Genomic DNA, 25,002 nt, shown 5'->3' on the forward strand with positions numbered 1-25,002 from the left:
AAAAGAATCATATATGTCGTTTGAAAAACATATTATTTTATATATATATATACTTCAAACTTATTTCAAGTTCGAAAGAGGAAAAGAAAAAAGAAATCGGGATTTGGCCAGGGCAAAGTATACTGCACATAAACGAAAAACGGAAAACGTAACGCAGTACGACACCACACAAAAATACTAAATTTTCTAAAAATTAAAAAATGAGATGTTGGAAAAAGATATAAATTAAATACAATTAATATAATTAATTATGTTGGCAATTATTTAATTACTATAAATCAGAAAAAATAAAAAATAAAAAATATACATATATATAGGAATTTTTAAATGTAAAATAACTAAGAATTAAAAAGATTCAAAAAATAAAAAAATAAAAAAATTATATAATAAAAAACAGCTAAGAATCATCTATTAATATAAAGCAAAATAAATAAAAAAAATTGAAAATAAAAAGGTTTTTTAAGAAAATCTTTAAAAATAAATTAAAATATAAAAAATAATTTGAAACATCTTTTAAAATTTTTGAAATGTGTCCGTGGAATTTCTGAATAAAATTTTTATAAATAATAAAATATTTTTAAACAAAATTAATATAATTAAATATTTAAAATTTAAAATTAAAATTTTAATTAAGTTGAAAAAAATATTTAACATTTCATTTCATGTATGGTATTACTAAAATATGATATTAAGCAGAGAACCCCTTTGACTCTTCATTGTCATCAAAGTCTTTTCAAAATCTAGTTCATGATTCTTCCAGTAAGGGTCTCCTACTTATGATCTGGCAATATCAGCTGGCTTCAGTGTTTCACATAAGTTCAATTATGGACCCTTCGATATTACCAGATTTTTTTATTTTTTTCAAGAAATAACTCAAATACAAAATAAAAAAGAAAAAAAGAAAAGAAAAGACATGGGATATTATTTACTGTAAGGGAGGGTGAGGAAATGAGAATAATCAGCAACCTGAGAGAGATAATGGGGAGGAAGATGGAGAGGGGGACTGTCAGTGAGTCACTATCCCTATTTCAAGGTAATATGGGGACCCATACAGCCTATCATTTTCCAAAGAGGAAGAGAGTGGGTCCTACTTCTCTGTTCATTGTCCCCTTCTCATTTTATTAAATGAAATAAAAAGTTGGGAACAAATCAGTAATGAGCACTCACCAGAGGAGTGGAGCTGGTCGAGAGTTATTTGGAGTATAATTTTTAAAATTTTATTTGAATTTATTTAATAAACTAAATAAATCAATTCAAACTTTATGTACTAGTTTGAATGGTAAAAAAGTCGAATTTAAATTTATTAGTGTTTGCTTGTTTAAATTTGTAATAATTCATTTAGAAACTCAAGAACATATTCATAAATTAATTTATTTATTAGTTTGAGAATTGGTGCATGTATCGATTCATTTACAAGTTAATTCATAAATCAATTAATTAATAAACTCGTTAGGTGCTCGATAATAAATCTATTTCTAGCTTTATAGTAGTATAATTTATTTTTATTTTTAATGTTTTTGTAAAGTTTTATTCTTATCTATACTCAAGAAATAAATTTTCTTACTATAAATATGTAAAATTTAACAAGTATATATATATATGTGTGTATGATAATTATTAATGCAAATGAGTTAGTTTAATGAAAATGAATATATAATAATTTCAATTTTTATGCGGCTAATGTATATTTATGCTTTTAAATTTGTATCAATTAATAAATTTAATATTTTAATTTTTAAATTTGAATTTCTAGATACCCATTTTATTTTCTTTATTATCTAATTATTTTTAACTTTCAATTTAAGTTAATATATATTTAAATTTATTATTTTTGATAATATTTAAACAGTTTCATGCAATATATGTAGACATGTTGAATTAAGACATATATAAAAAATATTAAAAAATTATAAAATAAATTCATATATTTATTAAATTATGAGAAAAATTAGAATGTTATATTAACTAAATAGCTAAAATTTATAAACATGATACATGCATTGCTTTGATTGAAGCTTTGGGTTTTAAGAATGGGATGCAATTAGCACAAGAGAAAGGCATAACTAAAGTCATCTTTGAAGGTGTCAATCATAAATATTGGAGAGTATTCAATACCATAATTTGTATATATATTAATTTTTTAGATTTCATTTTTTTTAATTTGTATGCTTAATTTTTTATATATAAAATTTTTATATTGACATATGTATTTACTTATGATATATAAAATTCAAATTTAGGGGTAATTTTATATTTTTGATTAATTTATTGATTCATAAGTTACATTCCTAATTAAATACTCACTCTAATTCTAAGAAATAACATATATTAATTATATTTTAATATCATATTAACTAATAAATAGTTTTCTAATATGATAATGATACTAATTCTATCATAAGAAATAACATATTAATTATATTTTAATATTAATTAATTAATTAGTTTTATAATTCATAATAATTTTAATTCTAAAAATAATATCTTAAAATATATTTTAAATATTATACTCAATAATAAATTAATCTTTTAATTATATAATAAATTTTTAATCCTTAAAATATTAATATCAATTATATTGATATATTAATTTATATAATATTAATATTAATTAAATAAATATTTTTCATATTATTGTATTAATAAAATTTAAATATTTTAAAAAATTAAGAATATTTAAAAATGGTTAGTTTGCTATAATTTTTTTAAATTTTATAACTTAATATTAAGTATTGATAATTTTATTAAATTGTATCTATCAATCAAAATAATAATAACTATCGTGCAACGCATAAATAAAAAACTAATAATGAGTTAAATTTAATTCCTAAACTATTTCATTTCGAATAATATCTATTTGGTATAATCCATAGTCTCTTTGAATTTTACTTCAAGTATGTGGAAAAGAATATACTTTATATATATATATATATATATATATATATATATATATATATATATTTTGATATCAATGTAACTTTGAGCTATTAAAATTATTTTTATTAATATTTATTTAATAAAATAATTACTCATAAATTAAATCTGAGTTTGAAAAAGACAATTCTTAGATGCTTTTTTTAAATTATAGTTTGAGATATTAATATTTACCTTTATTATAACCAAATACTTTATGGAATTGTTTATTTCCTCAAACCACTCTTGTTTAATGAAATTTTAACATTGTGGCATAAAAAAAGGTTTAATTTCAAAAAAATTCATATACTTTACACTTGTTATCAAATCTATTACATAATTTTTAGATTTTCAATTTTAGCACTAAATTTTAATATTGATTTTAATTTTAGCTTTCAGTGAAATTATCAATCAAATTTGTCCAGGTGACGTGAACTTTGACAACAATAAGAAAATAAAGAACTGAATCAATACTCTCATTTTTAAAATTTTATCATTTAAGCATATAAAATTAATGAAATTTTGAAATTAAAAAAATTAATTTTATATGCTTAAACGATATTATGTTGATAATAGGATGAGTCAATAGCTCTAATATGTTTTTTATATTGCCAGAGTTCATTCAACATCAATAAACTTGACGAATAATTTTACTGTAAACTAAAATTGAAATCAATATTAAAGTATGATATTGAAATTTAAAATTTAAAAACTATGTGCTAAATTTGATAAAAATATGTAAATTCAAGATTTTTTCGGTAATTAAACCTAAAAAAAGACATGAAGGGAAATATTTTCGTTATAAAAGTAGAAACAACTTCTATTTATTTTCTTTTTGAACATTAACATAATTCTATTTAAGAAGTCACATGTACTCCGTTTTAATAAGGGAATGATTTATTTTTTTAATTATTATAAAATAGGGGTAGATATAAATTGTATGATACTTATAGATTATACAAATTCTATCGTGTAACTTATTTGAAAAATGCATCCGTATTAAATAGAAAATTTTGACACAATTAATTGAATAAATTATATTTAAATTAAGTATTCTTTTAAGACCCATTATCCAAATTATGAGCCCAAATTTTTATTTTATTTTCTTTAATATTTAGTAATGGTTATCAAGTTCTAATATTATGGATAATAATTAATATTTTCTACAATCTATAGGATGATAATTGGTTCAATTGAGTTGACATTTGATTGCAAACTATACTTGAATTTTGATACTATAAAATATTTAGATATTGTGTACAATTGGCACTTTTTGTAAGGTAGTACGATAATTATTGTGTTTATTATTAAAACTATATATTATTATATTTTTAAATTTAATATTGTGATATTATATGTATTATGTTATAGAAATTTCAAAGAATAGCTAAAGAGAGTGATTGGTTTGCATATAATGAGAAAAGTGGGAGGAACACCACACGTGCACTACCACGCGTATGCAATTATTGATAGGTCCACTTGAATATAGTGCCATTTTTCTTTTCCTTAAGCATAAATGTTTCTATAGGTCGATGGTTGGGAAATTTATATAAATATATTAGGTTCTTTTAATGTATTTTAATATAATATAATTAATTATATAATATTAAAAAGTGTAATTTGATATGATATAATAATCAATTCACTAATATATTTAGTTATAGTAAGAAAATGTATGTATGTAATTACTATTTTTACTTTAATATTTAATTTATTTATAATAAATGTTATAACAATAAAATATTGAATAAATTATTTAAAAATAATATTAAATTCTATTATCTTTTAAAATATCACCAATCACTGGAATCCGATAATCGATCGTCAGAATTCAGTCATTAGTCACCGAAATTTAGTCTCCATCATTATAATTCGGTCACCTGATCCCATACGGTGGTAATTGATGGAGATTGAAACTGTTTAATTTATATTGATAAAAAATAATATTACTATAAATATTATTATAATAGATTTTTTATGTATACAAATATTGTATCAAATTAAAAATAATTGATTACATAAAATAATTCTTATTACGTTACTTCAAAAAAGATATTACCAAATAAAATAATGAAGCACGTAATGTATCCCACCAAATATTATCTTAATTCTTATGATCTATTTTATGCAAGTGAACATTTTATAATTAAGAATTGAACTAATCGAATTAATAGAATAATAAAAAAGTTTAACTCGTAATTAATAATTTTTAAAAGTAAATTCTTAAATGTATAAATATTAAAAAAAGATATATTTAAATATTATTTTTATACTTACTTTAGTTTTTAATATAAAAAATTAATTTAGAGCAAGCCAAATTTATATATTAAAAAAATTTAAATAGATTAATATTCATGGAATTCGCTCTCTTATATTGTTTGATTTCTTGTATTAAAGAGTTACAAAATATTGATAATTACTAGATAATAATAAAGTTAACTTAGGTTAAAACTAAAAGATTAGGTTGAGATATTGTCACCATCCGATCTGTGGCCCCCGTGACCAGCACTAGGGAATAGGTAGGCGTAAGGCCACCGAATCTCGTAGTAAGCCTGACCATTCACTAACTCAATCAAATTGAAATTCGGACTCAATCCAAAGCACTGGTTCACAATTAACCTTAACCATCAAATTCTATATATTTAATTCGGTATGCCTGCATCATTAGATAATATCAGAATTTACATAAAATTACAACTGATAAGTCTAAAATTTCTATTGTGAAGAATCTAAAATTTTTACAAGTCAAGCATACCAAAATCAATTATATCATGAAGGAGTCAGGTTGCTAGATAAGAACTGCGGGAGGACTAACAATCACCTGAGAAATAGTGAAATTGAGACTGTCAGTCTCGAGAGTGAGTTAAAATCATATATATAAAAAATGAATATAAACACTTAAATAAAATATTTACTTAATTAAAAATAAAAATACATGTCATGCTATGCTTCTGTAAAATAAAATAAAATAAATTTTTATTTCATACCACGGGACGAAGTACCTCAGCAGAACCATAATCCTAACACTAACATCTTGACTCTCTCATTATAACAGAATTGGCGCCCAGAGAGCGAAGCTCGACCAGGGTCCTTAACTTTATTCCGGTCACTTAATTATCACTATCAGTCTTAGCCTTTCAGCTCCCTCACTCCAATAACACTGGCGCCCAGAGAGCGAAGCTCGACCAGGGTCCTTAACTCCAGTTTGGTCACTTAGGTTTCCAAATAAGCCGGCGGCCAGAGAGCAATGCTCAACCAGGGACCTTTACTCCAGCAAACTCACTCCACTCAGCCCAGAGAGCAATGCTCGACCAGGGCAAGTCCTAAATTTACCTTTTAAAATTTACCATTTTTACTATCTGTTTCAGATTCCTACCGGTGCGCACACGGTCCTGATGCACCTCATCAAATAGCATGTTTCTACAGCTGTCTCATCTCGAGTCAACACGAAATCAATAAAATCATAATGCAGAAAATGAAACATATATAAACAGTAAATAACTAAATAATTAAAATATTAATCATAGATATCACGTAAAAGTCTTAGCATGACACATGTAAGCAGATACATGATTTTAACTCACACCTTTGACGACCTCCTAGCTCTGCTCCGATACCTCGGATGGCAAGCCGAACTGACGGATTATCTAATCACGGAAAATAATTTAATCAATAACATTGAAACATTTGACAATTAACCCTAGGTGTAGACTCCTAGGACTGACTGTCTAAAAATTTCGACTTGGATAAATTCTATCGAAAATTCAGCAGAACTTTCCCTAAACATGGACGTTTATCCCCCGTATAATGGGTCCAGGACCTGCTAGAAAACACTTCAAATATACAACGATTAATTAATGAGAGTCGGGCCACCAAAACTGCATTAATTTTTCCGACTCCGCAACACAACACAAACACGACTATTGGTAGACGGTCCGACAAACTATTTATTTTAACTAATAAATTTTACATAATTTTTCTAATAATCAACACCACAATTAAACACATAAATTTTACCAATGAATTCTAAAATCAACGGGCCATAGAATTATCGAGACGCTTGATCGCTCGGTCGACTCGCCTCCAGCTGCCGGAGTCCGATCGACAATTCGAATGCAGCAACAGACTCGAAACGACGCGTTGATGATGATCCTAGCTTTCGATCTTCCGATCCGACCCTCGATCATTCGGAGAAATTTACGGACGATCTCGACCGTCGATTTTCAAACGGAGTCTGATCGCCACAAAACCGATGCCATTGGAAAGCTTGAGCTGAGGAGAGTCTGGATATGCTTTCTAATTGGCCATAGCTCGCCGAAACTTGTCAGAAAAACATAAAAACTTTGGCTACAACCCATTTTCTCTCTCCACCGCGAACTTCCAACTCTGGCCACCATTCGCGACACCACCACTGCCAAAATGAAGTCTAGGCCGAGGGGAGTCGACACCATCCGACTCGGCCAAAGCCGGAAGCCTTTGAATGGCATTCGGGCCATTGCCTCTTCGCTCTTCCGCCCTGGTGCCATAGGTCCTCGGCCGGTCCACCCTCGCCTAAATTTATTGCTCGTGCGCCAGATCCGCCACACCGAGACGGTCGGCCACCGACAACCACACCGAGACGGTCGGCCACCGACAACCGCACAGCCGGTCTTCTTCTTCCCCGTGATCTCCCTCTCTCCCGATCTCCTTTTCCTTTTCTTCTTCTTTCTTTTACTTTCTTTCCTTATCAGCATTTAGTCCTTGAACTTTTCATCTTTACCGATTAGTCCCTCAAATTCTTTAATTACTAACAATTTCATCCTACAAAATTTCTGATTGACCCTCTAACTTTTCTTTAGCTTTTCAATTAAGCCCCTAATTACTTAATTTGGATATAATTACTTATTTACCCTTGCTTTTAAATGTAAAATTATCAAAAAGCCTTTGCCGACATATTTAATTATAAAAATACCAAACATACAAATTTTTATTAAAACTCCATATTAATAAAATTATATTTTTAATCCTTATTCCAAAACAAATTTCCAATTTAATCCTAACACAATTAATTTTATTAATCAATTTGCTAAATATTTTCCAATTAAAAATAACACCATCAGCTAATTAAAATGTCATTTCTCTAATAATTCTGTTATAAAATATCCTTTACTAATTCTTTCATAACTTTCAATATATAAACTAATTTATATATTCATATTGGGAAAAAAATTGAATGACCAAAAATCTAATCTATTTTCCAAAGAATTTACTTAATTAGTTTCTTAAAAAATCAAACAAATTAGATATACAAAGTAATTCCCTTATTTTGTCTAGCATTAAAATTCTATTTAAATTATTCCAATTAAATTAATTTAAATAAAATAAAATTAATTTAAATAAAAATTCATTAATAATTATTGCTAATATTATTATTATTATTAAAAAAATAAAAAAATTTCGGGTATTAAGAAACCAAATTCCAAGTAAAATAACTTGCCTAAGAACCTTGTGAGTTGATTGAGCTTTTATTTTGAGAACCTTATGAACTAATTGAGCTTGCTTTTTCTGTTTTTCTACTTTATATATATATATATATATATATATATGATTCCAGATCCGAAGCAGCAACCACCCAAGAAGGAGCAGCTTATGCCTTTGAAGCAGTAGGATATGCTTTTTCTTTCCTTTCGCCCTTCCCCTCGGTGATTCTCTTTCCCTTCGCTCTGCCTACTGGGACTAGCCCTTATATATATATATATATATATATATATATATATATATATATATATATATATATATATATATAATTCTTTTGTAATAATATCTAATCCAATTTAAATTAATTTAATATATTAAATTAATATATTAATAAAATTAAATTAAATACATAAAATAATTTTTTATTCGATTGATAATCATACAAAGCAGAAAATATTTTAACCATTTGCATCAAACTCAAACTTCCTTCTTGCATGCGCATTCCTCTGAAAGAATTTTAATTTTTTAATTGTACTATTAAATAATTGAATATGGCTCGTATCTAAAACAATTTCCTATTTGGTTGAATCATACTAGCTTCTATATTTACTTGATATCTAATTTATTTTTTCTTTATATTTCTCGTTGTATAGATATTATTTTTATTTTATTTTATTTTATTAAAAATAGTTATTTTAAAATAGTTTTAACTTTACAGAAAGCCTACTGTAGAGGTGGTTTTTCTTTTTTCAATTAGATCCCTAAAATGGACTTGAATACGAATTCAGTTGAAAATTGTCACAATTGTTCAGTGATTCTAATTCTTCAAAAAGAACATGTCATACATTAGAATTCGAAGTTCTCAAAGAAGAAAAAGAGGCCATCTAAACCTCCGATAGTTATTTTAATATATAAACCCTCAAATAGTAATTATTTGATAAAGAGTCCTTTAAAATCTATTTTATACTATTAAAACCCCAAGTTTTTATTTTCCTTAAGTATGATATAGATAGGAAAATAAACATAGGAGTAAGAGCAAGCCAAGAAAATCTAAGCATATCGTCATTCAATTTAGCTCGGTGATAATTGAGATTGGCTCGAGTTCGAGGTAATTGAATGAGCTAGTTAAATAGTGAGTCTAATCCAAATCAAGCTCGATTTAGAATATTAAAGTTTTTAAAATTTACTTTAGTAACATAAATCATCATAAATAAAATAAAAATTGATTTCATTAGTATTGAAATTATTATAGAAACCACAAAAGAAAATAAGTTTGAAGTAAAAATTCTCTAAAAAACTAAATAAAAAATACCTTACTCAACTAAAAATAAAATGAAGCCTTTTTCTAATAAAAAAGTCTTAAAAATCATTATCATATACTTAAAAATAAAAAAAGTAGAAAAAAATATTTATTCGACTTTATCTAATAAAAATATTTTAAATATATAAATTTATTTTATTATTAAAGATAATATAAATTATTTATAACAAACCAAAAAGTTCATAAACATACTGAACTGAGTTTTTGCTTTCTCAAGTTTTGAGTCAAATTTTTTTAAATTAATTTAAAAATAAGATCAAAATCATATTATTACACTTTCTAAATGAGCCAATTGAAAATTATTACAATTATTTAGTGATTGTAATTTTTCAAAAAGAACATGTCATACATTAGTATTCGAAGTTCTCAAAAAATAAGAAAAAAAAGGCCATCTAAACCTCCGATATTAATTTTGATATATAAACCCCCAAGTAATAATTTTTAAATAAAGAGTCCTCTAAATTCTATTTTATACTATTAAAACCCTTGATTATTATTTTCTTTAAGTATGACATAGATAGGACAATAAACATAGGAGTAAGAGCAAGCCAAGCCAATCCGAGCATATCGTTATTCAATTTAGCTCCGTGGAATTATATTAACAATTAAGATCGACTCGAATTTAAAATAATTAAATGAGCTAATAAAATAGCAAGTATAATCCAAATCAAGCTCGACTCAGAATATTTAAATTTCTAAACTTTATTTCAGTAATATAAATCATCATACATAAAATAAAAATTGATTTTATTAATATTGAACTCATTATGAAAAAACACACAAAATATAATAAGTTCGAAGTAAAAATTCTCTAGAAAACTAAATAAAAAATCCTTACTCAACTAAAAATAAAAAATGAAGTGTCTTTTTCTAATAAAAAAAATCTTAAAAATCATTATCATATACTTAAAGATAAAAAAGTAGAAAAAAAGATTTATTCAAATTTATGTAATAGAATTTATTTTAAACATATAAATTTATTTTTTATTAAAAATAATATTAATTATTTATAATGAATCAAAAAGTTCATAAATATATTGAACCGAATTTTTACTTTCTTAAGTTTCACTCAAATTTTTTTAATGAGTTTAAGGACAAGTTTAAAATCATATTCCTATACTTTCTAAACGAGCTTAAACGATTTAAAAAAAAAAAATGAATAAAATCCTTACTAAACTCAAACTATTCAATCATTGTACACCCCAATATACACATAATTTTACACGCCAATATACACATAAATAATGGATAATGCACATGGTGCATTGATGCATCTGCGTATTTCTCAGCATTAGATCAGTTCTTTTTAATCCTAGCCGTTGAAAAAAATGACTGGCCACCTTAGATTAATAAATAAAAGAAAAAAAAAAGGTAACTTGTGGCTTGTTTTACTTGTTCTTGTTTTTCTTTTTTCTTTTTTTCTTTTTCTTTTTCTTCTTCTTTCCTTCACCATCACTTTTTCCAATTTTTCACCATCAACAGTTTAATAGAGGCTGTCCAGGTTAGTTTAGGAATTTGGGGGGTCCGGCGTCCAAACGGCCAGAAACGCCGGCGACCAGGCAAATCGGCAGTGGCAGCTGCAGCGGGAACTTTGGCTCCTCGTTTCACCGTCACCAAGCCATTTCCGGCGACACCAACGACATAGGGATGACTCGCAATGTCGGGAGGTGTAGCTGGCAGAAGTTTCGTGGCCAATGGTGACCGGACGGCGCTTAAATTAAGAGAGAGAGAGAGAGAGAGAGTCGGGAAAATGGGTATATCGGGGAGAGAGAATGAAGGATCTGGACAGCAATTTGCAACAGTAAAAATATTCTGTTTGGTCCCTATATAATAATAAGTGCTACAGTAATCCTATATATATATATATATATATATATATATATATAATTTCTGGAGTAAAGTTGAATATTCACAAATTTATAAGCTCTGCGAAAAATAAATTATTAATTCACGATACTTGTATCCGAAAAGAAGCATTTTTATTAATTAAATAAATTTAAATAAATATTTATTAGTTGAATCGAATTAAATATATAATAAAAATATTTATAGATTAGTTTCACTTAAAATTCATTTATGCGTGGATAAAAAGAAAAAATAGCTAGTCAATTGAGAATTCTTAATGGTAAAAAATGTTTACTAATATGTGAATCCAACACCAAAAAGAACTAATTCATTAAAATACCTTTAAAATATTATAATTAAAGAAATTAAATTTTTTAATATTTTAATTATATGCGAGTATATTCAATTTAAAAAAAATAAATTAAAAGTTAATTGATTCGGACTATAAATGTATTGAGATTTGGTAATTTATTATATTAATAAGTATATTGAAATTAGTTAATATAGTTGTATTAAGAAGTTGAATACAATTAATAATTTTATATAATTTATATGATCTAATTAGATTATAGAATAAATAAATTTAAAGCTAATTGGGTTCATAATATAAATAAATCTATTAAAAATTACTAATTTAATTATATATTAGTCTGTTAGATTTTTTTTTTAAATAAATCAGAAGCTAATTGGTTCAAAATATGAACGAGTCTATTAAAATTTGATAATTTTGTCATATTAACGAGTTTCATTGATATTGATCAATATAATTGTCTTAAAAATTGAATATAATTAAATAATTTTAAGTCACTTATATAATCTAATTAGATTAAAAGTAAATAAATTTAATTTTTTTTTATCATCCATAAAAATCTTATTTGATATGCTCCAGATTAATTCTAGATATATATATACTAAAAATAAATAAACTATTAAAAATTATTAATTTAATTATATGAGTCTACTGAGATTAATTAATATAATTATATTCAAATTTTGGATATAATTAATAATTTTATATTCCTTATGGTCTAATTAAATTAAAATTAGTGTACTTCTATTCACAATATCAACGAAATGCTCAGATTTGTTAATTTAGTTATAATAATAAGTTTATTGAGATCATTTAATATAATCATATTTAAATACTATATATAATTAATTACTTTATATTACTTGTGGGTGATATTAGATTAAAAGAAAAAAGATTAGTAAATCCTTAAACTATTTTTATATAATATAAACAGAAAGTTATCAAGTGTAATATAACTCAGGAGTTATATAATTTAATAAGCTATGCAGATTAATTGCAATAAGCTATGTAAATTAAATTGGCATAAGCTATGCAAATTAAATTGGCATAGTGGGAGCCATTTAATTTATTTATGTTGGTAATAAAAAATTTCTAACTAATATTGACAGTTGCAGTACTTTTTACAATAAAATAAGTAAATATCTGTTTCATGTTAATAATGATGAGGCAAATACCTATCTTTATCCAAAAAGAAAAAATCATGGTTTTAATAAGTATATAATAACTCTGCATGAATTTAGTAAAGAATTTGTGTCATGTTAATTAAAGGACGAAGTTTAAAAAAATTACCTCGTGGTTTGATATTTTTTCACTTGAAGAACGGAGATATTTTTTATATCAAATGAGTACTATGTGTTTTATTTTTTTAATATTTCTTAGACATATTTATATTTTTATTATTTTTATATATTTTTACATGTATTAAACATGAATTATTATTAAATTATAATTTTATAAGCAATATAACATTTATTAATGTATTACATAATTTATGAATATATTAAGATTCTATTTAATTTTTTTAAAATTTGATTGAAATTAAAAAATATTTATTTTAACAATTTATTATAATTATAAAATATCTAATTGGATGCTAAATTATTTAAAAATACTTATGTTATTAAAAATTTATGTAGTTTATAATCTAAAAAATAAAAAGAAAATATTGAATGTATCTCAAAAATGTTTAAAAAATAAAATATTTGTTACTTCTTTGATACAAAAAATACTTCTCTCTCTCAAGTGTCAAACCATAATGTAATTTTTTGAAGTTTACCCTTAATTAAAAGAGGAAGAATTATATAGTTTTAATAAATCTGATTATGTATTGAAACATAAACAAAAATAAATAATAATTTTTCTTCTACTCCTTAAAAAACAATTTCTTTTTTAGCTTGCAAGTTTTTTACTTTAAAAATATCATGATAAATGAAATAAAACTCTAATTAGATATATATACTTTCAATAAAAATAAGAATTTGTAATATATATTATAAGCTCATTTATAATAATAAAGTTAATATTTTTAATCTATTTTAAAGATAATAATTAATATAAAGTTATAAAAATGACTCATATTATTAATAAACCAAATTCAATAAATAATTTAGCTCATATTTTTTATTTTAAATGTCATATATTTAAAAAGTGAGGATCTTACCATTATCTGATTTACTTAGACAATATATAAAAATTAACCCGAAATAAATTAACTTATAATAAAATGTTATTTCTAAATGCATCAATGTAATAGATGTATTATAGAAAAATCCATAAGTAATGCTTTAGTGTTGCTTTCTCAAGAATTGTATATATATATATATATAAAATATGTAAGGTGAGCAATTATGTGAAAATTCTGCCATTGAAAATATCCTTAAATGTTTATGTCTTCCTTTATTTTAATAAATTAGCACATATTCTCCAATTTCGGTTGCTAATGTGTCCATTTTGTTGATAGTGTGTGCCACAACCTATATTGTGGCTGACATTGACTCATTTGCCCCATCTGCAGTTGTGGGCTCAATTGAAACAAATAATAATAATAATAATTAATGAAATTATTAGATGAAGTCATCTTCTTTCCCCTCTTCTTGCCTTCAATTTTATCTTCTACATTCTTTGTCTCTACAAATGCTCTCTGAGGCCATTAGCATTTCCACCACCAACAGATACCAATGGGGGACAACAACACTACTGGCTATGTATGAAGATGAAGAGAAATGAATATAACTAGAGTTTTGTGAAGCATATGGCTTAATGGGCAAAAACAAATTCTGTATTTTAAGTTATTAGTAAATTTTGTATATAGTCCTAAAATCTTTAAGAATTTCAGTATATAATTTTAGCGTCTAATGAAATTATTAACCAAATTTTTTGATATAACGTGAACTTTAACGACAGTAAAAAAAAAAAAAAAAACTGAGTCAACACTTACATTACTAAAATACTATCATTTAAATTCATAAAATTATTGAGTTTTTAAAGTTAAAAAAAGAAAAAAGATATAATATTTTATACTTAAACGATAATATTTTAATAAAAGAATTAGTCAACGACTCTAATATAAACTCAACTTTTTTTTATTATCGTTAGAGTTCAATCCATATCAGTATAGATAATATTACTGAACACTAAAATTAAAATTTGAGAATTTAAAAAGTACTTATTAAATTTAATAATAACGTACAAAGAGGCAGTAAGAAGTTCTTACAAGTTCAAATCACTCAGAGAATTCATTGTTTTAGTTAAGGCTATAGCACCCACAAATTTAGCCTAGCGGTGAATATATATTGAAATTTAGATCCCTCTATATTAAGTTTTCATGGTGACTATTAAGAAAAAACTCTTCTGAACTTTGCTTCAGTGCACTTTAGTCCCTAATATTTTTCTACATTAGCAAATTTAATTTTTATGGTTTGGTAACAACTATAAGAGGATAAAAATATTTTATTCTATTTTAGTCATTTAGAATTCTATTTCAATGAATTACAGATTTTATTATAATTATACCAAATCTATATTATTTATTTTTAGTTCATTTTCCTCTCTTTTTCTAAATCTTTTATCTCTTTAATTCTAAATAAAAAATTTAAACGAGTTCTACATTTATTATATGTCACATAAAAAAAAAAGGAATTTATTTCTAAATAAAAATAATTCAGAAGTTATTTTAACTTGAAAAAGTTGATTTCAGGTAGCAATTGCAAGTTGCTAGACAACTGCAAAATAATGCCCTTTAATTGTCCACCAGAAAAATAGGAGGAACTAAAATTCTTGAATGCAAAAATAATGAATGGATGTTGGTATTCTTTTGCTTTTTCCTTAGTGTTATTTTAGGAGAGAGGGCAAATATAATTAATGAGAGGCAATATGATTAAGGAAAGAGAGAAGAAGAAATAATGATGGGTTGGAGAAAAATAGAAGAAGCTAAGAGGAAGGAGAGAAGTGTCTGTGTGGTGGGTCTCTCTTTTTCTTTTTGGTCTATAATGCAAAGTACAAAAGAAAAAGAGAGAGAATGAAAAATCAATATGCCACACGGGAGAGATTATGACATGAAATGCATATTACCGTCCCCACCCTAATTCTTTTTCTATCAATTTCTTCTTCTTTTTTTTTTTTTTTTTTTTTTTTTTTTTATATTTGGCAAAAGATCCGGATAAGCCTCTATTTATCTCAAAGTTTAATTATAAACTTGCCATTTAAAATATTTTTATTTATGGAATTATGATTCAGTTATATATCCGAATTAAATTTCCTTTTGAAAATAAAAGACTAAAATTATAGGTTAAGTGTTAAGATATTACTCTATTCATTCCGTCATAATTATTATTTTTTAGTAATTCACTCGGATTAAGAAAACATCTAATAGGGTCAATTATAAGGTAAAAAATGCTAAATTAGACTAATTTATTCTTCTATAAATATTCTAAAATTTATTACACTGGTTCCAACATAAGGATAAAATAGAAAAGAAAAAATTAATGTTGTATTGAATATGTAAAAGTGACAGATAATTGAAATTTCATTCATTTGAAAAAGAGACGATTTATAATGGAATAGAAAGAGTATTAAGAGACTATTAATAGTATTAGAAATTCAGAATTAATTGGATCATTTTTTCAAACTTTAAGGACTTAAATGAGATATTTTGAACAATGGGTTTGTAATTGAATTTTGGGTCGAAGTACATGGACTTCTCCCCACTTTTGCTTATGATATTATATAAACCTATAAGAGAGGGAAAGAGGGAGAGAATAAGATATTGATCATGTTTCAACTTTCAAGTGAAAGGGGATTTTGTTTCAAAGGCCTAATTTGTTGAAAATTCCTGAAATTCAGGACAGCACATTTAATATATTTGTATATAGGCATGACAAAGTTTCTCTTGCAGCATTACAGCTAAGTTATAGCATTATCCAACTGAACAATTTAGAGGTCAAAAACCAACCAGGAAAAGCTTTACAATGGTATCTATATATACACAAAGTTCACTTGCTATCTAAGAAAGAAAGAGAAAAATATCTTTGCTAGCTCAAATTTGTATAGCGAATAAAGGATGAAAGAATAACAGAAAATGTCAGAGAATCATAGAATGGAATGATGTGCAGGGAATGATGCCGTTGTAACAGAATGGAGGAAATGCTTCTAGAATATGCAGAGTCTTCTAGAAGATAGTATAATTCTACATCCCCCCTTCAAGTTGGAGATTGGTGGAGATCAAACAATCCCAACTTGAGCAACAAGTGTTTGAACTGAGGAGCAGCCAAAGATTTTGTGAAGATGTCTGCTGGTTGTTGTTGAGAAGGAATATGTGTGGGATAAACAAAGCCTTGCTTATACTGATCTCTGACTAAGTGGCAATCGATGTCCAGATGTTTGGTTCTTTCATGAAAAACTGGGTTGGCTGTTATATGGAGAGCTGCTCTGTTGTCACACCAGAGTGGGATGGGAGTGTGGACGTCGATGTTAAAATCTTTAAGAACATATGAGATCCATTGTAGCTCACAAACGATTCTTTAAGGCTTGTATTCGCCTACGAGAAGATCTTGATACTGTGGTTTGCTTCTTGGTTTTCCAGCTAATGAGTGAAGGACCAAGGAAAACGCAGAAGCCAGCTAAGGACCTCCTAGAATCCATGCAGGATGCCCAATCTGCATCACTGAATGCTTGTAACTGCAGGTTATTGTTGTTGGAATAGAGGAGACCAAGGGAAGGACTACCTTTAAGGTATTTGAGAAGATGAAGAGCTGCAGCCCAATGTGTTTCACATGGTGAGTTAACAAATTGACTAAGTTCTTTCGGATGAGTAGGTTATATCTGGCCTACTGATGTTTAAATAGAGTAATTTTCCAATAAGCCTCTTGTACTTTTCTGGTTCTGACAAAAGAGGACCAGAAGTAGAATGTAACTTTAGACCTTTGGGCAAGGGAGTAGTAGCAGGCTTTGCACCCAGTAGACCAACATCTGAAAGAATGTCTAGCAAATATTTTCTTTGATTTATCACAGTTCTTTGAGAGCCTCTTGCTATTTCAAGCCCCAGAAAGTATTTGGCATGACCAAGATCTTTAATGGTGAACTGTTTATCCAGGTATCTTTTCATAAAAGCAATATCAGATTCTGAAGTTCCAGTTATCAGAATGTCATCAACATAAATAATCAGAACTGTGAAGATGTCTGAAGTTTGTTTGATGAACAAGCAATTGTCAAATGTTGACTGTCTGAAACCAGCAGCCTTCACTTTATCACAGAATTCAGCATTCCATTGCCTTGATGCTTGTTTCAGACCATATAGGGACCTTTTTAACTTGCAGACTGTATTCTCTTTGGCTTGAGAGTATCCCTCTGGGAGTGTCATGTAGACTTCTTCTTCAAGAAAACCATGCAGAAAAGCATTGTTTATGTCTAGTTGGTGAATAGGCCAAGACTTTGTAGTGGCAATGGCAATAAAGATTCTGACAGTAACAATCTTTGCTACTGGTGAGAAGCTTTCAAAATAATCAATTCCTTCCAATTGGTGAAAATCCTTTGCCACTAGCCTGGCTTTGTGTCTATCCACAGTACCATCTGGCTTCAGTTTGTGCTTGAAAACCCATTTACAACCGATAGCCTTCTTATCAGTTGGTAATTCCACCAAATCCCAAGTGCCATTTTTCTCTAAAGCTTGTAGTTCATTCTCCATAGCTAATCTCCAAGATTGATCAGTACAAGCTTGTTTATATTAAACTGGTTCCTGCATATTAGATACATTTGCCAAAAAGGATGCATATTGTTGTGATAGGTTTGTGGTTTGTGAAAAAGGAAAAGTGTTAGGTGTGTATTGAGTCAAATTCTTTATTTTAATTTGAGTGTTGAGAGTTGGCACAGTGGTGAGGTTGGTGACATAGTCTTTTAGCCATGAAGGCTTGCTTTTGATTATGGTACTTTGTTTGGTAGGTGCTAGTGCAGTGATGACTATGGGATTTTGAGTGTGATCAGAAGAAGTGGGAGAATTTTGGGGTTCAAGTGTTTGCTCTAAGTTATTTTCAGTTGGTGTTTGAATATCAGGAGAAGGGAAATCAGGGCTTTCATCTATAGCAATAGGAAGAGGATTCTCATCATGGATACTCTTAGTTTCAGAAAAAGGAAAAATAGATTCATAAAATTTTACATGCCTTGAAACATAGATTTTGTGATTTTCTAAGTTATAAACTTTGTAACCTTTCTGACCATGACTATGGCCAATGAAAACACATTTGTAAGCTCTTTGTTCAAATTTGTCTCTATTTGGATGAGTATTTGTCATAAAACACAGACAACCAAAAGTTTTAAAATCTGTATAGTTAGGGGTAGTTTTATGTAGCTGTTCATATGGAGTTTTCCATTGTAAAATGGAAGATGGTGTTCTGTTTATGATGTGGGTTGCCATAAGTATTGAGCTACCCCAAAATTTTTTTGGTAAACAAGATTGGAACATTAAGGCCCTAGCTACTTGTAGCAGATGTTTATGTTTTCTCTCCACAACTCCATTTTGTTGTGGAGTATAGGGACAAGATTTTTGATGATTTATACCTCTTTCAGTTAGGAGTTTTTGAAATTCAGAGTTAGTGAATTCAGTTCCATTGTCACTACGAACAGTTTTAATAACCTTTTCATGTTGATTTTGAATCATATTGATGAAATGAGAGAATATGGAGGTGGTAAGAGTTTTATTAGCCATAAGAAAAGTCCATGTGGTTCTGGAAAAATCATCTACAATAGTAAGAACATATCTTGCTCCCTCTATAGATTGAAGCTTGTAAGGACCCCAAATGTCTAAGTGAATGAGACTGAAAGGTTCTTTAGTGGTAGTTTGACTAATCTGAAAAGGTAAACGATGTTGCTTTGATTTATGAAAAATTTCACATCCAAGAAGATCTTTTAATTTTAAGTTATGGAAAAATTCATCATGCTGCAAAACACTTATAGGACAATGTCCAAAACGATTATGCCATAAAACATGTTTTGAAGGAGAATTTTTTTTATTGATGACTGCAGTACAAGGTAGAACGTTTCTTTCAGAATTTAAAAATAACTTTGAAACATTACACTTTGAATTCTTAAAACTAAGAGTATCCAGGATGTAGAGGCTTCCTAGAGCTTTTCCTGTGGCCAGTATAGTTTTAGTCTGAAGGTCCTGCAAAGTGCAATCAGTGGGTGTAAAGGTACATTCAAGTTTAGCAGTCTTAGCATGTTTATGAACAAAGATGAGATTGAATTTAAAACTTGGTATGTAAAGAACATCATTCAAAGTAATTTTATTTTCCAGGTTTATGTTTCTAATACTATCAATATACCTGATAGTGCCATCAGGTAAGAAAATAGGGGTAGGTCTATGTGGTGGTTTAAGATGTTTAAAAAAAAATTTAGTTCCAGTCATGTGATTAGTGGCTCCAGTATCCAATATCCAGGCACCAGTTTCAGATAAATTAGCAGTACTTGAAGCAATACTTAAAGCAAATTTTAGTTGAGAATCTTTACCTGCATAGCCATCCATCATAGCAAGATTCATGAAATTACCTTCTGTGAGTACTTTCCTTTTCATCAGCCTTTGAATTTCTTGCTGAACCAGACTTGCAATGTCATCTTGCCTGTTCTTCTTTCCTTCCTCCTTTCCTTCAGAATCATAGTCTAAAGGACTATCAACCATGTTAGTTGTAGCCTTCAGTGTTCCTTTCTTTTGTTGGTCTTTTAGCTCTTTGAACCAATCTGGATAGCCATGAAGTTTGAAACAAGATTCCTTTAAGTGACCCTTCTGTTTGCAATGCTCACACTGTTGTTTTTCTTTATCCTTCTTGCTAAGAACCTTGGAAAAGAAAGGGTTTTCCTGAGAACTTCCTTGAGTCTTAACCATCAAACCAGTTCCTTCTATATGCTCATTGAAATTGATGTGAACCTCCTTCTGCTTTTCCACATTAAGCATCATAGAGTATGCACGATTAACAGAGGGAAGAGGTTCCATGACCAAGATCTGATTCTTGGTATTATTATAGCAATCATTTAAACCCATCAGAAATTGCATCAGCCTATTCATGGAGTGCAGATCAGATACAGCCTTTGATGCACCACAAGAACAAGCTGGCAAGGGCAATAAACAAGCAAATTCATCCTATAGGCGTTTAAGCCTGGTGTAGTAAGTAGAAACTGATTCATTTCCTTGTGAAACTGAGGAAATTTCTCTTTGAAGTTGATATAGGAGAGGCCCATTACTTTCTCCATAGCGCTCTGCTATCTCATCCCATAGCTCCTTTGCAGTAGTTGTATAGAGAAAACCATCAACTATCTCTTTAGAAATGGAGTTTAAGATCCAGGAGGTTACCATGTAGTTAACTCTGGTCCAAGTTTCAAATTCAAGACTTTCTTCATCAGGGATAGGAATCTTCCCATTAACAAATCCCAGCTTCATTTTGCTCCCAAAGCAATCTTCATCGATCTGCTCCATATAAGAAAATTAATTCCTGTTAATGGTGTTGTTACCAGAACCATACCAGGATGATCAAAACCTTGAAGGAGAAAAGGATCTCCATTACTGGTTCTATTAGTTGGGTTATCACTATCAGCCATGATAGCAAAAGAAAAGGTTATTCAGGCACCTGATCTTGGTGCTCTGATACCATGAACAATTTAGAGGTCAAAAACCAACCAGGAAAAGCTTTACAATGGTATCTATATATACACAAAGTTCACTTGCTATCTAAGAAAGAAAGAGAAAAATATCTTTGCTAGCTCAGCTGTATAGCAGAATAAAGGACAGAAAGAATAACAGAAAATGTGAGAGAATCATAGAATGGAATGATGTGCAGGGAATGATGCCGTTGTAACAGAATGGAGGAAATGCTTCTAGAATATGCAGAGTCTTCTAGAAGATAGTATAATTCTACACCAACACTTCCTTTTCTCTTCTCTTTGGTATAACTAATTATGTTATACAGCTAAGTTATAGCATTATCCAACTCTATATATACATGTGGAATAATAGACACCAAATAAATGCAAGACTAGTCCACCAAAATCATACTTTCTAATCTCTAGTTTGTTACTAGCTAAGATTAATGGATACGAAATTAAAAGTGAATAACTTAATCAAAATTGACGGTCCACTGATTTTAATGTCAAATTTTATATGTATGTAATCAATGTCTTTGTAAAATTAAAGTTTTCGTATTCGTTTTATACATCTAAAAATTGACATTTTCAATATTATCCTCGAGGGCTGCACCTGTAATTAGACAGAAGGACTAATTTTAGTGTTAAGACAGAAGACTGTACATAAAATTAATTACAAAAATTAGGGCAAACTTAATGAGAGAGTAATGAAAATGGGGGGGAATAAGAGAGAGAGAGTAGCTGTTACCAGACTGTCTAATAAGCCTAACAAAAGAATTGGTGGGCATTGGAACGCTTATTGTCGCATTAGAAACGAAAACGTAGGACCTCTCTTACAACCAACTTTTTTCAAGTAACAGTTTTTCTTTTCTTTTTTATTTTATTTTATTTTATTTTATTTTCTTGGTTGTTTCTCTTTTTCAGAAAGGAAACATAATTGATTAAAGTAATAAATAAATAAATAAATTTCTGACATCATTTTCTTCTACATGAATACAAATTAGCTGAATGATTGAGAATCATCTATCTCTTTGTGCGTGATTATATCAGATAAAATAAATAAATAAACTTTTCTTTTTCCTCATAAATTTTCTTTTGTATACTTCAAAACTTGGCAGCAGTTTCCAGGATGATAAATTTCATGGAATTTTTAGATTTTAAGCTAATGTTTATTGATTGACAAATTAAAAAGATATATGGATTTTAAGAAATTCATCATTTTATAATTGTTTATTTTTTAGATTGATTGAAATAAAAAGATAAAATTTATAAATTTTATAAAATCTAATGATTCATCGTAAATAAAGATATTTAAAATCTAATATTGGAAGTGGAACTTAATGAACTCTTCTATTTTAGTAAATTTTTTATTTTATAAATACTATTGATTCAACATATACATAATAAACAAAATAGTATAAATAAATTAGTAGAATTATGAATTTATAATAATTCAAATTTTTACGATTCATTAATTTTAACAACATTCATAGTTTTTAAAAATCTTAGTTTAAGCTAAATTTTACAAATATGGATCAAAATCAATTAGACTCATATAAAGTTTAAAAAAAAAGTCGGTGGAGCATATCCAACGGAGAAACATTTCAAGACTCAGTAAGCATGATTGATAATTTTTGATTTAAATTTTTATTATTTTATTTCTTGATCATTGATCGGTATAAATTATGTATAGATACTTATGGATATTTTAGAACTTTAATGATATATGAAGCTAAAAGAAGCTTAATTATCTATTTTCAGAAATATTAGTAAAAAGAGGAAAATATAGAGCTAAAGAAAGCTTAATTGGACATGTTCGTGTCAATGCCCAAAATTAAGATGCATGGACTGCTAATTATAAGGCTCAAGGGATATTTTAGTCATTTTATATAATTATTAGGATTTATATTAAGAGTTATTTATGGGATAGTATTGGGTGGAGATTAAGATACTTGAAGTCTTATCTATTAGATAGATTTATATTAATATATTTATCTCTATGGAGATTTATATAGAGGATGGCTCTTCTCTATATAAATCTCTGCAAACCTAATTCTAAAAAGGAGGGGGAGTTTTCTCCTACCAGCTCTCTATACCTGCCACCATTATTTTCTCCATAATTCTCTGAAGTTTTCCATAAAACACTTTAGTTTAGTTTTCATTACTTTTTTTAAGATCTAAGGAGTTTTTCAAGAAGTTGAGAGTGAGGACCAATCTTCTTCCTACTTGAAGAAATTCTTGATCTAGAGAGAGTTTTTACTTTATTATTTTTTGTCTTTCTATTTAATACCATGATCATTGGATTAAATATGTTAGGCTAGTTTTCATAAGTGTTTAGTTTAGTCTTTTTACTTTTGTATAAACCTTGTTATTTATTTATTTAATGAATGATTTCTTTACCTTCATATATTTATTAGTTTCATCTATTATTATTGATTGACCATCATCTCAATTTAGTAGTAATATTTGTTATGAAAAACTTTAGGTTAAAAGTATTAGAAACATCATCTTTACTTTAATATATGTTGGTATAAGAAACCTAGGTTGCATCATTAGCTTAAGTGTTAGGAAAAAAAGCATATCACCATCTCATTCATTAGATCTAGGCTTAAAATAAAATAAGGAGATTATTAAGTAAATGGCTAGACTAAATAATATCTTTAGCATATAATTTTAGATCATAAGTATTTGCATTTGTATTTGCATTGCATATTTATTTATAGTTTAGTTACTTTATTTTATGAAAATTATCCTTTCAACATGTACTAATTTAGAGTGTTTAGATTTATTTTTATTGTTTTATGTTGATAATTACTTTATAATAAGTAGCCTTATAGTTCCTTAAGAGATCGACCTCGTGGTGGACTTACCCTTACTATAAGAATGGTTCGTGCATTTGCAAGTACTCAAAAAGACACATCAAGTTTTGGCGCCGTTACTAGGGAACTGTGTCCAAATTTATTATATTGATTTATTATCAAAAGTATTTTGTGTTTTGTTATTTATTATGTTTGTGTGTTTTTATTTAGTTTGTAAATTTTATTTTAAAGTTTTTTAAAAAAAAATCTAAAATTTTCTTTTGTTTTGTATGCGAAGCATGAAACAACTAGAAGAAGAATCAAAAGAAAAAGTTGATATCATGACAAACCCACCAAGAGAAATAGCAGCTGAAATGTGAATGGCTATGAAAGATTATGCACGACCTACAATTGGTAACACTACTTTATGCATAGTTCTAGGTGATACATCTAGGAATTATGAACTTAAGAGCATTTATTTTAATATGCTTCCTTCATTTTATGGTATCTCTAGTGATGATGCATTAACATTCATTAGAGAATTTTATGCTATAGTTCATACTTTTCCATTATCTGGACTAAATGAAGATCAACTAAGAATGAGGTGTTTCCCTTATTCATTGAAAGAAAGAGCAAAGGCTTAGTTAATGACATTGCCTCCTAATTCTTTGAGAAATCGGGATGAAGTTTATCAAAAGTTTATGAGTAGGTTTTACTCACATCAAAAGACCAAA

At 27.5% G+C, this 25,002-nt stretch overlaps 1 protein-coding gene and 1 long non-coding RNA gene across 2 annotated transcripts; one reads left to right on the forward strand and one right to left on the reverse strand.

Annotated features, from left to right (window-relative positions):
• The first annotated feature begins 17,395 nt into the window (after window positions 1-17,395).
• Window positions 17,396-19,101, forward strand: LOC125370525. Its single transcript, XR_007216561.1, has 2 exons — window positions 17,396-17,620; window positions 18,783-19,101. It is a non-coding gene; the product is annotated as an uncharacterized LOC125370525 (long non-coding RNA).
• A 743-nt stretch (window positions 19,102-19,844) lies between these two features.
• On the reverse strand, window positions 19,845-21,428 carry LOC125370624. The gene is made up of 4 exons (XM_048376913.1): window positions 21,342-21,428; window positions 21,031-21,297; window positions 20,346-20,973; window positions 19,845-20,001 (listed from the first exon to the last, which is right to left on the reverse strand). Exons 1-4 carry the CDS (start codon window positions 21,426-21,428, stop codon window positions 19,988-19,990), a joined length of 996 nt encoding a protein of 331 aa, XP_048232870.1. The 3' UTR covers window positions 19,845-19,987.
• Window positions 21,429-25,002: the final 3,574 nt, after the last annotated feature.

This window comes from Ricinus communis, chromosome 7 (genome assembly GCF_019578655.1).
Source record: "Ricinus communis isolate WT05 ecotype wild-type chromosome 7, ASM1957865v1, whole genome shotgun sequence".
Taxonomy (NCBI): domain Eukaryota; kingdom Viridiplantae; phylum Streptophyta; class Magnoliopsida; order Malpighiales; family Euphorbiaceae; genus Ricinus; species Ricinus communis.

Bases quoted from the DNA above. Each gene is read 5' to 3' on its own strand.
- LOC125370624 (XM_048376913.1), bottom strand. From the start codon at position 21,428: ATGGCTGATAGTGATAACCCAACTAATAGAACCAGTAATGGAGATCCT. The intron at 21,298-21,341 runs GTAACAACACCA...TATATGGAGCAG, and splicing joins ATCATCCTGGTATGGTTCTG to ATCGATGAAGATTGCTTTGG. The intron at 20,974-21,030 runs GTTTCACAAGGA...AAACGCCTATAG, and splicing joins TTCAAAGAGAAATTTCCTCA to GATGAATTTGCTTGTTTATT.